General features: G+C 49.9%; 1 protein-coding gene across 1 annotated transcript; it reads left to right on the forward strand.

Annotated features, from left to right (window-relative positions):
- Window positions 1-7,270: 7,270 nt before the first annotated feature.
- AMIGO1 (adhesion molecule with Ig like domain 1) lies at window positions 7,271-9,566 on the forward strand. Its single transcript, XM_028101974.2, has one exon. The coding sequence runs from the start codon at window positions 7,352-7,354 to the stop codon at window positions 8,831-8,833; it is 1,482 nt and encodes a 493-aa protein (XP_027957775.1). The 5' UTR covers window positions 7,271-7,351; the 3' UTR covers window positions 8,834-9,566.
- The last annotated feature ends 2,650 nt before the right edge of the window (window positions 9,567-12,216 follow it).

Here is a 12,216-nt window from a genome sequence, read left to right on the forward strand (position 1 = left end):
TGAACCAGCTTGTGAACTTGACTGCTAAGGTATCTTCTAGGCCTGGTAGTCTAAATTTCTGTCATTATGGGTAAGGGGCTGGACAGGCTAACATTATGATTATTAGCCTTAGAATCAGCTAAAAACAGTTTATGTGGTTGAAGAGTAGAAACTTCAAGCATAAACAAATAGCTAAGGCTCAAAAAGCATGATTAGAGGAAAAAGATTAATTCAGAGTTAGTCAAATGGCCTTAGAAAAGAGAAAAGTTCTTAACAGTAAATTTAACATTTAGTTTAACTATAATCCTTCCCCAAATTACAAAACGCTGACTTCCTAAACTAGAATATTAACTTCCCAAATATAATACAAACTAATCAAGGATTCATATAAGAATTTGCTGATAAGTCTCAGATTAGTTAGAATTTAATTTTAGATATAAAGCCTTTAGAAATCCAAAGAGAGGGTTGCAGCTACAGGAAAACAAAATATTTCCAGACTGATGATGAAACTTGCTTTTAAAAAAAAAGTTTATTTGAGAGTGAGAGAGAGAGAGAGAGGGAAAGAGAGCGTGCTTGAGGATGAGCAGGCAGAAGGAGAGAGAGAAGCAGGCTCCCTGTTGAGCAGGGACAAAGATTTGGGGCTTGATCCCAGGACCCCAAGATCATGACCTGAGCTGAAGGCAGACACTGACTGAGCCACCCAGGTGCCCCTGATGACAAAACGTGTTAATGAAAAAAATCCTAAACTCCTTTCGGAGGACCTCTTGGTTATCCAGGTTCACACGGCAGGAGCTCCGAGAAGTCTTCTTTGTAACAATGCCTTGGAATGAAGCCTTCCATCCCTGGGATGTCTGGTCAGCTGCAGGGTGAAGGTAGTGGTGGAACCCCACCCCTAAAGGCTGAGATAACATTTTGTACCATGAATTTCTTTGTCAGCCATATTTCAAAGACACAGTTATCTGATGACTCAGTGCTGGGCTATTTTGAGACGTCCATATGTGAGGGTCAAAAATCAAGAAAGTGTTTGTGATTTAGCCATCAGGAATGATCACTTGCCTACGGAAGGAGAATAACCCTGGCCAAGAACATGAGCTGTAAATTGAACAAGGTGCCCTCAGATTTATTTGACAAGCCTGAAAAGCCCAGAACACTGAAAGGTGTCTGTGGCACCCCTCCACCCGTGCCAATCACTCCTCTTCTGCCCAGAGTTAACATCCGTATCCTTGGGGTTTCTCCAGATCAAGTGGAGCTTCCGGGCTCGTGGGCAGGGTTGAGGTGGAAAAGGGTAAGGAGTAAAAAAAAAAAGGGGGGAGTCAGATGTCAACTTTCCAAAAAGAGGAAATGCTTACCTCCTGGGCAGTGAATGATGGGTGGGCATGCTAACGGGCACGCTAAAAGGTTAAAAGGATCAGTGAAATGAGTGATAGCTTATGGAGGTGGGGTGGGGGGATGGCAACAGGAATCCTCCAAACTGAGCATCTTCAGGGACAAACCAAAAATGGTAACATGGGTGAACTGCTAGATATATAGAAAGAGCTCAACGCAATGCTAAGGGCTTACATTTTAGCCCTTTAAGCAATACTTCACAAATGACTAATCTTTATTGCTACCCCTCCCAGAAATAGCTTCATTTTAGAGCCCCCTCTTTTTAGAGATACTCCAAGAACCACAAAAATGGTACTGATGTTAATAACACCGCTGTGGTTCTCCACAAAATATAAGAATGTTTAAGAATTTTTTTTAAGATTTTTTATTTATTCATTTGAGAGAGAGAGAGAGAAAGTGAGCGAAAGCATGGGCGCGGGGAGGGTCAGAGGGAGAGGGAGAAGCAGACTCCCTGCTTAGCAAGGAGCCCAATGTGGGACTCCAACCCCAGGACCCTGGGATCATGACCTGAGCCGAAGCCAGACACTTAACCGACTGAGCCACCCAGGTGCCCCAAGTATGTTTAAAATAAAAAAAAAAAAAATTAAGTTTAAATTTTTGTTTAAAATTTGTAAATATTTTTAAATTGTAAAAGATAAACCAGTGAAGGAGATCTTGTAAATCTGAATGTATGCTCCAAATAGGCAATACCCTAGAATGTGGGAATAAGGCAGATAATTGGGTAAGGTAGTTTATATGCATGTTGACAGCAAGACCAAGGGATCTCCTGACTCTTATGGAGAAAACTAGGATTTTTTTTTTAAAGGTAATGCTTAAAAATGAGCATTTTTTTCCACAAACATTAGCTCATTTGATCCCCCAAAATAACCCTATGAAGTGAGCTCAAGTGCTGTTATTGTTCCCATTTTACAGATAATGGAATGAGATTTAGTAGAACAAAGTGAAATACCCAAAGTCACACAGCCCGTGTACAGCTGTGATTTGTCCAAGCCCAAATCCTATGCTTATCCTTACTTCTACATCAGGCACTGAGACTAACATATAATAAATGTACTAATTTGGGGCTCCTGGGTGGCTCAGTTGTTAAGCATCTGCCTTCGGCTCAGATCATGATCCCAGGGTCCTGGGATGGAGCCCCGCATCGGGCTCCCTGCTCCGTGGGAAGCCTGCTTCTCCCTCCCCCACTCCCCCTGCTCGTGTTCCCTCTCTCGCTCTGTCTCTCTCTGTCAAATAAATAAATAAAATCTTTAAAAAAAATAAATGTACTAATTTAATGCAATTGTTAATTAATGTTAATTCAACAAACATATTTTGAGTGCCTACTACTAGCCAGACCCGGGGCAAATCCCTCCTCTCAAGGAGCTTACAATCTAATGGGGATTGTTTACATCCCCATGTTTACATGGGGATGTAAACAGACAAGAGGTGAGAAGCGCTGTAAGAACACACACACAATGTGAAATGGGTCACACAGAAAGGAACACCTAAGTGCACCCAGCACCCTTCTTGAGACTACATTGTCCTAAAGAAGGGTGGCCAGCCTCATGGGAGTCTTTTTTGTTTTTTTAAGATTTTATTTATTTGACAGAGAGAGAGAGTGCATGCACAAGCAGGGGGAGCTGCAGGCAGAGGGAGAGGGAGAAGTAGCCTCCCTGCTGAGCAGGGAGCCCGACATGGGGCTGGATCCCAGGACTCTGGGATCATGACCTAAGCTGAAGGCAGATGCTTAACCGACTGGGCCACCCAGGTGCCCCCTCATGGAGTCTTTAAAACGGAGTCAAAGGTAGCTTCTTAATAGGGTGCCTTCCTCCAGCATTCACCACTTCTGATTCTGTTGGCCAGTACTAGTAATTGAGAAAAGAAAAAACTACTTCTAGTATAGAAAAAAGTAATCATCGAGTCTCATAACCTATATAGTAGACTTACCCAACCTCTTTTGCTCAAATGCTGAGCTGCCCAAACAATCTTCCGAATTGTATTTAGGAACACTGGGTTGAACCATTCCAGCAAGAGGAAATAAATACCCACTATAAATAACCTGTTTATCCTACCAAGGTCTTCTTTTTGTTGTGAATTAATAGGTAGTTATTCTGGTCTAGAAAGCAGCTGTGGGAGAGTTAGCATCAGTCAATTCTCAGTGCCAGTGCCATCCAATGGAACTTTCCGTGATTCTGTTCAATAGGGTAGCTAGCCACATGTGGCTATTGAACATTTGAAATGAGTCAAGGGAAACTGCAGAGGCGATTTACAATGTTATTTAGTTTTAATTAATTAATTTAATTAATTTAAATGGTAATTTAATTGGTAGCCAGTGCCTACCAATTTGGACAGCACAGCTCTAGATCTTGCTACTCAAAGTGTGGTCTGCATCACCTTATTAGTTTGTTAGAAATACAGACTCTCGGGTCCCACCGCAGGCCTCTTGATTCAGAAACTGTATGTTAACAAGATCCCCAGGTGATCTGTATGCACGTTAAAATTTGAAAATGGCATGGTCACTTCTGGATGAGCTGAAAAAAAAAAGAAAAGGATTGACTGAGGACCCTATTTGCGGTAAACTCTCCGAATTGCAGACACCCACACTTGAAACTGGTGTCCAGCGTAAGGGGCTTGATTGCTTGCTTGCTTCTTGCTTTCTTTCCTTTTTAAAGATTTTATTTATTTATTTATTTTTATTTTATTATTTATTTCAAACAGAGAGAGTGAGCACTAGCGGTGAGGAGGGGCAGAAGGAGAGGGAGAGAAGCAGACTCCACTGCTGAGCAGGGAGCCCCACATGGCTGGATCCCAGGACTCTGGGATCATGACCTGAGCCAAAGGTAGCTGCTTAACTGACTGAGCCACCCAGGTGCCCCAAGGTCTCTTCTTTCTTTATATCTGCCTCTCCTTTGTCCCTTAAACAGAAAGGGGTCTAAGGACTAGTCTAAATGGTCTAAGTATAGGATAGGGGGTAAGGAATGGGATGGGAAAAACGTGTTTCTCAGGGATACTTATACAAAATAAATGATGGAATTCCCTTGATAATTACTGAATATGAATGATGGGTATATGAGAGTTTATTGTACTATTTTCTCTACCTCTGCATATGTGTGAAATTTTTCAAAATTAAAAACTAGGTGTGATTTCAAAGATGTGTGTGATAACCTCCAATATGGCCCCCAATGATCCTCTCCTTCTAGTATTCATGCCTTTGTGTAGTCTTCTTTCATATTGAATCAGGGCTGGTCCATGTGACCAAGGTGGAGATAGCAGACATGACCTTGGAGAGCTAGGTCATTGTGACTCCTGCCTTGCTCTCTCTTGGATCTCTTGCTCTAAGGGAAGTCAGCTACCATGCTGGGAGGACACTCAAGCAGGCTTGTGGAGAGGCCTTTACGGAGGCCTTTACGGCCTCCTGCCAACAGCCAGCTGCAAGAGCGAGTCCCATAAGCAAGCCTCTGTGGAGTTGATTTTCTAGCCCCAGTCGAGCCTTCCAACGACTGTAGCTCCATCTGACATATGACTGCAACTGCTTGAGAGACCTCCAAGCCAGAACTGCCTGCCAAGCCACACCTGAATCTCTGAACAACAGAAACCGTGAAAGGCACTAAATGTATGTGGTTGTATTAAGCCACTGAGTTTTGGGGTAATTTGTTATACAGTAATAGAGTACTGATGCAACGTCATCTCAGTATTTCCTACTCCCTGAATACTCTCCCCACCTTATCACCAATGCCTCAAATGAACAGGAAAAGACCTTTCACACTACGCATAAGGTTAACATGCTAATACCCCTTGAAGAGATAATACATTCACTTAAATTCAATGTAAAACATAAGTGACAGATATAAATTCTTTCTTTTTAAAACTTAGCAGGCTAATGTATTGAGACATTAATTTCAGTCTCGCTCCTGCTGTTGTAAGAGACTGGGAAGAATAAAAAGGTAATTTCTCCCCCAGGGCCTACCATCCCAAGAACAGCTATAGTCTTGAGTTATAAGGTCTAAGCTCTTCTTACAACTCCCTCATTCCATGCCCAACCCCCACCACCACACACTGGGTAACAGCTTCTTTGTGGTAAGGGGCGCCTGGGTGGCTCAGCCAGTTAAACGTCTGCCTTCAGCTGAGGTCATGATCTTAGTGTCCTAGGATCGACCTTGGGCTCCGGGCTCAGTGAAGCCTCTGCTTCTCCCTCTCCCCCTGCCCCTCCTCTCCACTCATGTGCTCTCCCCCCATCCTCTCTCAAATAAATTAAAAAATCTTAAAAAAAACCCAAAACCCCAGCTTCTTAAAGAAGACCACGACGCCGACCTCCCACTCACCACCCCGCCATCCCAGCTTTACCTTGAGGATTAGGTAATAGAGAAGGTATGTTGGAATTGCTCCATATGGAAAAGGTTTTGGAGTTTCCAGAAGTGGAAGCCCGTCCCTGTCTTATACGAAGTAAGAGTGTGTGTGTGTGTGTGTAGTCTGGGCAGGTGGGATCCTGGGGCCTGGAAGAGGTGTGTGTGTGTGTGTCTCGTCTGGGCGGGTGGGACCCTGGGGCCTGGCCATGCACCACAGACAGCAACCCGTTACCTGCACTCTTGCCCATCTGGCTTGCAGGCTGTGGAAATTACCCTTCGGTGGTACCCCAACGATGGTGGAATAATAACAAGACTGAAACACACACAAAAACAAGGCTCTTCCCCCAATCTTTCCCCACATTTTTGAGACTTCACAGTCCTAGAGAGAGAAGTGGGGGAACCTCAGAACGTGACTAATGAATTTCCCGCCAACACTGACAGGCGGGAGCTGAGCCAGGTGGCTTTAATTTGTAGGATGAGAAGACATGTGACGCTTCTTGTCCCGGAGTCAGTTGCAGCGCATTCATTCCAGCTAGACCTAGTTTCCCTGGGAGCGGTTTCGGTAGGTAGAAGGGTGGCGGATAGTGACAAGAATTCAAGAAGGTGGAGGAAGCAATGGGGGAGCTAGGGGCCAGAATCCCCTGGTGACGGTTTCGGTCCCCAGGCCCCGGGCCCCACTCCCTTGGAGAGAAGAGGACCTGGCGCGCGGCCGCCCGTCCTGCTCCGACACAAACACACGCACGTGCGCCCCGCCCCCGCCGCGCGCACGCGCCCCGAGGCTCCGGCGGCGGCGACGGGCGCGCGCGCCGTGCTCGCTGCCCCCACGCCGCTCCCTCCGCTCGGATCGCTGCGCCTCCCGCTCCCCGCACCGCTCCTCGCCGAACCCGCGGAACCGGAGGCGGCGGCCGTGGTCGGTGGGCTCCTGCGGGTGCAGCGGTCGAGGCGGCGGCGCGGGGGAGCGGAGCGGAACCCGGCAAGTCCCCGGGAGGCGATGTGGCCGGGCGCGGGCCCCTGCGTGAGGCGAGCGCCGCGACAGGCCGGCCGGTGAGGCGCCGCTTGGGGGAGGCCGCGACGGAGCTCCCGGACCCGCCATGGGCTGAGACACGTCCTTGCCGAGCAGGTGCAGTGACCAGCGGTCCCGGGGGTGCCCGCCCCGACAAGCCCCCGGGAACCCTCAACCCTGTCAGTAGGCGCCCTACCCAGCAGGTGTGCCCTGTTGACCTTCCCTCGGCTCTTCCCCAGAGGCCCTGCTGACCCCAATGTCAAACCCGGCCCGTGCAGCCCCTGTGAAACCAGCAGCCCCTAACTAGCATCCGGGGCATACCCCCATCCTACAGTCGGTGACCCGAGCCCGGTAGGCCCCTGTGCTCACCTCCTCTGCCCAGTGTTTTGAGCCCACTGCCGGCACAGCGCTTGGGAACTACCCAGCATCTCTTCGTTTCTCTTCTAGCCCAACATAGGGGTGGAGTGGGGGGACGGAGTGTGGCAGGGAGGAGGAAGGGTCCAGTCCTTCCCTGCAGAGGCCCTGGTGACCCCAATCCCCTCCTCTCTCTCTCTTAAGCCTGGAGTGAAAGTGACCCTTCCTTATCCCACCAGAACATGCCCGGGTGACTCTCTCCCCAATCTTCCTGGTGGCCTTCCTCGCCCTTCCCAGTGACACTATGCAACCCCAGCGAGACCCGCGAGGCCTCTGGCTCCTGCTGCTGTCCTTGTTCCTGCTCCTCTTTGAGGCGGCCAGGGCTGGCCGTCCTGTGGTTAGCTGTCCTGCTGCCTGCCTGTGTGCCAGCAACATCCTCAGTTGCTCCAAGCAGCAGCTGCCCAACGTGCCGCACTCCTTACCCAGCTACACCGCATTGCTAGACCTCAGCCACAACAACCTGAGCCGCCTGCGGGCCGAGTGGACCCCCACGCGCCTGATCCACCTGCAGTCCCTGCTGCTGAGCCACAACCACCTGAACTTCATCTCCTCCGAGGCCTTTTCCCCCGTACCCAACCTGCGCTACCTGGACCTCTCCTCCAACCAGCTGCGCACACTGGACGAGTTCCTGTTCAGTGAACTGCAGGCCCTGGAGGTGCTACTGCTCTACAATAACCACATCGTGGCAGTGGACCGCTGCGCCTTCGACGACATGGCCCAGCTGCAGAAACTCTACCTGAGCCAGAACCAGATTTCCCGCTTCCCTTTGGAACTGGTCAAGGAAGGAGCCAAGCTCCCCAAACTCACCCTCCTGGATCTCTCGTCCAACAAGCTCAAGAACTTACCGTTGCCCGACCTGCAGAAGCTGCCCGCGTGGATCAAGAATGGGCTGTACCTACATAACAACCCCCTGCACTGCGACTGTGAGCTCTACCAGCTCTTTTCACACTGGCACTACCGGCAGCTGAGCTCCGTGATGGACTTCCAGGAGGACCTGTACTGCATGAGCTCCAAGAAGCTGCACAACGTCTTCAACCTGAGCTTCCTCAACTGCAGCGAGTACAAGGAGCATGCCTGGGAAGCCCACCTGGGGGACACCTTGACCATCAAGTGTGACACCAAACAGCAGGGGATGACCAAGGTGTGGGTGACCCCAAGCAATGAACGGGTGCTAGATGAGGTGGCCAACGGCACGGTGACGGTGTCCAAGGATGGCAGTCTTCATTTCCAGCAGGTGCGGGTTGAGGATGGGGGTGTGTATACCTGCTACGCCACAGGGGAGGCTTTCAACGAGACACTGTCTGTGGAGTTGAAAGTGTATAATTTCACCTTGCATGGCCACCATGACACCCTCAACACGGCCTATACCACCCTAGTGGGCTGCATCCTCAGTGTGGTCCTGGTCCTCATATACCTGTACCTTACCCCTTGCCGATGCTGGTGCCGGGGTGTCGAGAAACCATCCAGCCATCAAGGAGACAGCCTCAGCTCTTCCATGCTTAGCACCACCCCCAACCACGATCCTATGGCTGGTGGGGACAAGGACGATGGTTTTGACCGGCGGGTGGCCTTCCTGGAACCTGCTGGTCCTGGGCAGGGTCAAAATGGCAAGCTCAAGCCAGGCAACACCCTGCCAGTGCCCGAGGCAACCGGCAAGGGCCAGCGGAGGATGTCGGATCCGGAATCGGTCAGCTCGGTCTTCTCTGATACACCCATTGTGGTGTGAGCAGGATGGGTTGGTGGGGAGATTCTGCCCCAGGAGAGGTAATGCACCCCTGAAGGATATGAGGGGATGGAAGAGCGGGCTGGCTGCCCAAGGGAGTGGGTTCCCCCTGACCTCAAGGGAATTGGTCACGGGTACAATAGCTGGCTCGACCTCAACCAGGGTGTGGCTGCCACGATTTTCAAATAGGGATATATTAATCCTCAGGCAAGTGCTACACCCTTACCCAAAGCCCTGGGAATTCTCCATGTGGTAGAGGAAAAGGAGCATGTCTGAATTGGGTGGGAATGAGGAAGGGGTGGGGGGAAGAGCAGATTCCCTAAACTTTTTCGAGGTCATCCTTAGCTCCTTAAGAGAAAATCATTTGGGGAAAAAAAAAATTTTTTTTTCTATCTCTGCCCACCCACATCTGTGACGTTGTGTGTGTTGGGGGGCGGGTCTTCCACAGGAGCCACACTGGGGAAGAGCTGTAGTATCATCTTTGGCCAGGAGGTCACACTTCACAGCTGGGGAAATTGGAAACCTTGGGAAAAATGAGTTAGGAAAAGGCTGAGACCTTATTAATGCTCCCTAAAGCTGTTGTGATTTCCCACTAAGGCCTCTCTTTCGCGATGAGTCCTGGATGGACAGATCTTTGCAGGAGTCTGGCCTGTTGCCTGTCAGATATGGCAACAATGAGAGATGCGGTATCTGTGCCAGGGCCTGGAATCAGTGGCACAGAGGGATACAGCATGAACCGAGGGGGTGGGGGGGGGGTCTGTGTCACGGCACAGGTGTCGGCACAAAACTCGTAGTTGGAGGATAAACTCCAGATTTGCAAATTCTCTGGTTGGTGAAACCCTTGGTTAGCACTTGGTTCCCAGTACCTGTGTGTCAGACCAGGGTGGGGGCTGCTGAAAGCAGAGCTTTTATGCATGCCTGCCCCAACCTGGGATGGGGGCCTCTTCAACACGAGGAGGAGGAGGAAGAGGAGGGGCAAATCAGCCTCTGTTATGTAGCATCCATCTGGACCTACCTGATTTCCTGATGCCATCTCTTCTCTCAGGCTTCTTAGCAAGCTCAGGTGGGATTGAGTTTTCCCTAATATGCTGCTCTGCAAATGGAGGAATCCTGGAGAGTCTGGCCCCAGCTGCGTTACACTGGCCTTGGGGATGGAGGGGACCGGTTATGTATCTTCTCTATGTTGACACCCTGCTGCGAAGCCAAAGCATGGGATTTCATCATCCAAGGGGTTGGAATTGGGTGGTCTCTGCCCCAGAATGGCAAGTTGGAGTGCGGCTTAGAGCCCTGCCCCTCTCCACAAGGTTCCAGGCAGTCCTGTTAACAGAGACGGGGGCACTAAACTTTCAGAAGGAAAGTTCTGCCGCCGCCATCCCTCTCAGCCAGAGGTCGGTGCAGTTGTGACGGTCAGGCCAGAGGAACTTAAGAGCGGGCCCAACATTCCATTCCATCCAGGGTTGCAGAATATTTTGGGTATGGAGTTGACTGCACCCCTTGACTATCCTGCAGGCCCCGGGAGATGAGTGCTCCTAGCTTTGGCAAGGGGATGAGCAGGGCAAAGGTGAAAATGTTCTCTGACGTTGGTCTTTTTCAGTGTCTCCCCTTCTCCCAGCCAAGCTCCCTGTCCACTGGACATTCTCCAGAGCTTCTAGTTTTCTGACCTGCTCTTTAGGTTCCAAGGGCTATGTCCTCTACCTGCGGGTGAGGGCTGCTTGCTAGGAGGGCCTGACTCCCGCTGCCTGTTAAGACTGGGAAAGGGGACTGGAACTCAACATCTTCCCTTGTCTGTTCCTGGGATGTCAAGACTGCTGTCCATCCTTTCTTAGTAACCTAGTTTGTCAAGAGAGGTGCAGCATTTCCCTCAAGTACTTGCATGCTCCTAGGTATGCATGCTTCCAAGTGTGCATGCACACTAGCGCCTTGACTTCCCTCAGGACAGTGATTCTGTAGTCCCCACTAATGTCCCCGGTTCACAGTGGGTTCCACCTATGTGCCCAACTTCATGCACACAGCTCCTTTGCCCCATGGGAGAGACAGTGACCACGCCAGGCTCCCCAGATACAAACACTTGTACTTTTCATTTCTGAACTCCCTGACGCTTTCCCCGCATCTCTGTGGCACTGAGTAACTTCTCTGCAAAGGCTGGAGTTAGGAGAACTGCAGGTTGGCCACCTGGGAGAAGGGATGATGAGGAGCTGGCTGGTTCTTCAGACCCCTCAGAAACTTTCTTGAATTAAAGACAATATATATGAGAAATGTAGAATTAGGTCAATGATGGACCTAGAAGGAAACGGGCAGGGGAACAAGCAGCTGTAAGTTGTTCTTCCTGTGTTAACTGCCCTGGAAAGACAGGGGCATGAAGGAAATCTTGTCTTGTTGTTATATTCCAGAGACGTCTGAGGATTTTGTTACTGGAGCTATAGTGACCAGGCCACCCTCCTCAGACTTAAGGAACCAGGGGAAATCTCATCTCCACGCTGCAGTTTCCCACTGGGCACCACCTAGGGCTCTGAAAATCTTTAGGATAAATGTCAAATGAAGTTGGCCTTCTGGAGCATTCTGAGCTCCTGAGGACTAGGAGGGCCATTTTCTTCAGAAGTCCTACCCCGTTTAAGGAATAAGAAAAGACCCTGAGGCCCTATGTCTCCCTACTCTATCCACTAGGTAGGCCCCTCGTTTGAAAGACTGGTAGATGTGTCTGGCTGCTCCACCAGGAGAGTGAACTGATTAGCTTCTTCCCGTCGTTTCAGTTGATAGAACCCAAAGGTAGCTTTCTACTTGGGTGATTAGGTACTCAGCATATATAAGCTCACTAGAACCTCATGTTGGAAACTGCCAGGTCTGATAATAGGAAAAAGCTGAGAAATCCCTCCCTCCCTTCCCCCCACCCTGAACCCATAAACCAGACGTATCTCCCAGGAAGCAGGTGTCCCTGGAGACAGAATATGACAGGGCTGTACAATCTATGTGATTGTGATCTTTTTTTCTTTGCCTGTATTTATGGGGCTCCTAGGAAGGGGCCAGGAGAGGGGACAGCCCAGCTGGGGACAGTAAAGCTGACTGATTCCCATTTTCTGTGTGTTCTTACCTCTGTACTTCCTTGTCGCCCTGCTGGCGAAGCAAGCAGGCCTCCCTGTGTCCAGGACCCCATCCCTCCCACTTATGTACACCCAGGCTGGCAAACCTTGGAGCCTCCGGGCTCTGAAAACTAGACTATGATCATTAAACCTGGCTTGAGTCTCTGTTCTGGCAATCTGTGACTGGTTCATTTATCTTTTCAGCCTGTGGGTAGGGCTCACTGTGCCTCAGAAGTGTGTGGCCTAAAGAGAGAATATTTAAGTGCCGTTATAAAGGCAAGGGCAGAGTCCACATCCAGGCATGAAAAT

This window comes from Eumetopias jubatus, unplaced genomic scaffold (assembly GCF_037043125.1).
Source record: "Eumetopias jubatus isolate StellerSeaLion01/CBP00866 unplaced genomic scaffold, mEumJub1_p1.0 scaffold_4, whole genome shotgun sequence".
Classification (NCBI taxonomy): domain Eukaryota; kingdom Metazoa; phylum Chordata; class Mammalia; order Carnivora; family Otariidae; genus Eumetopias; species Eumetopias jubatus.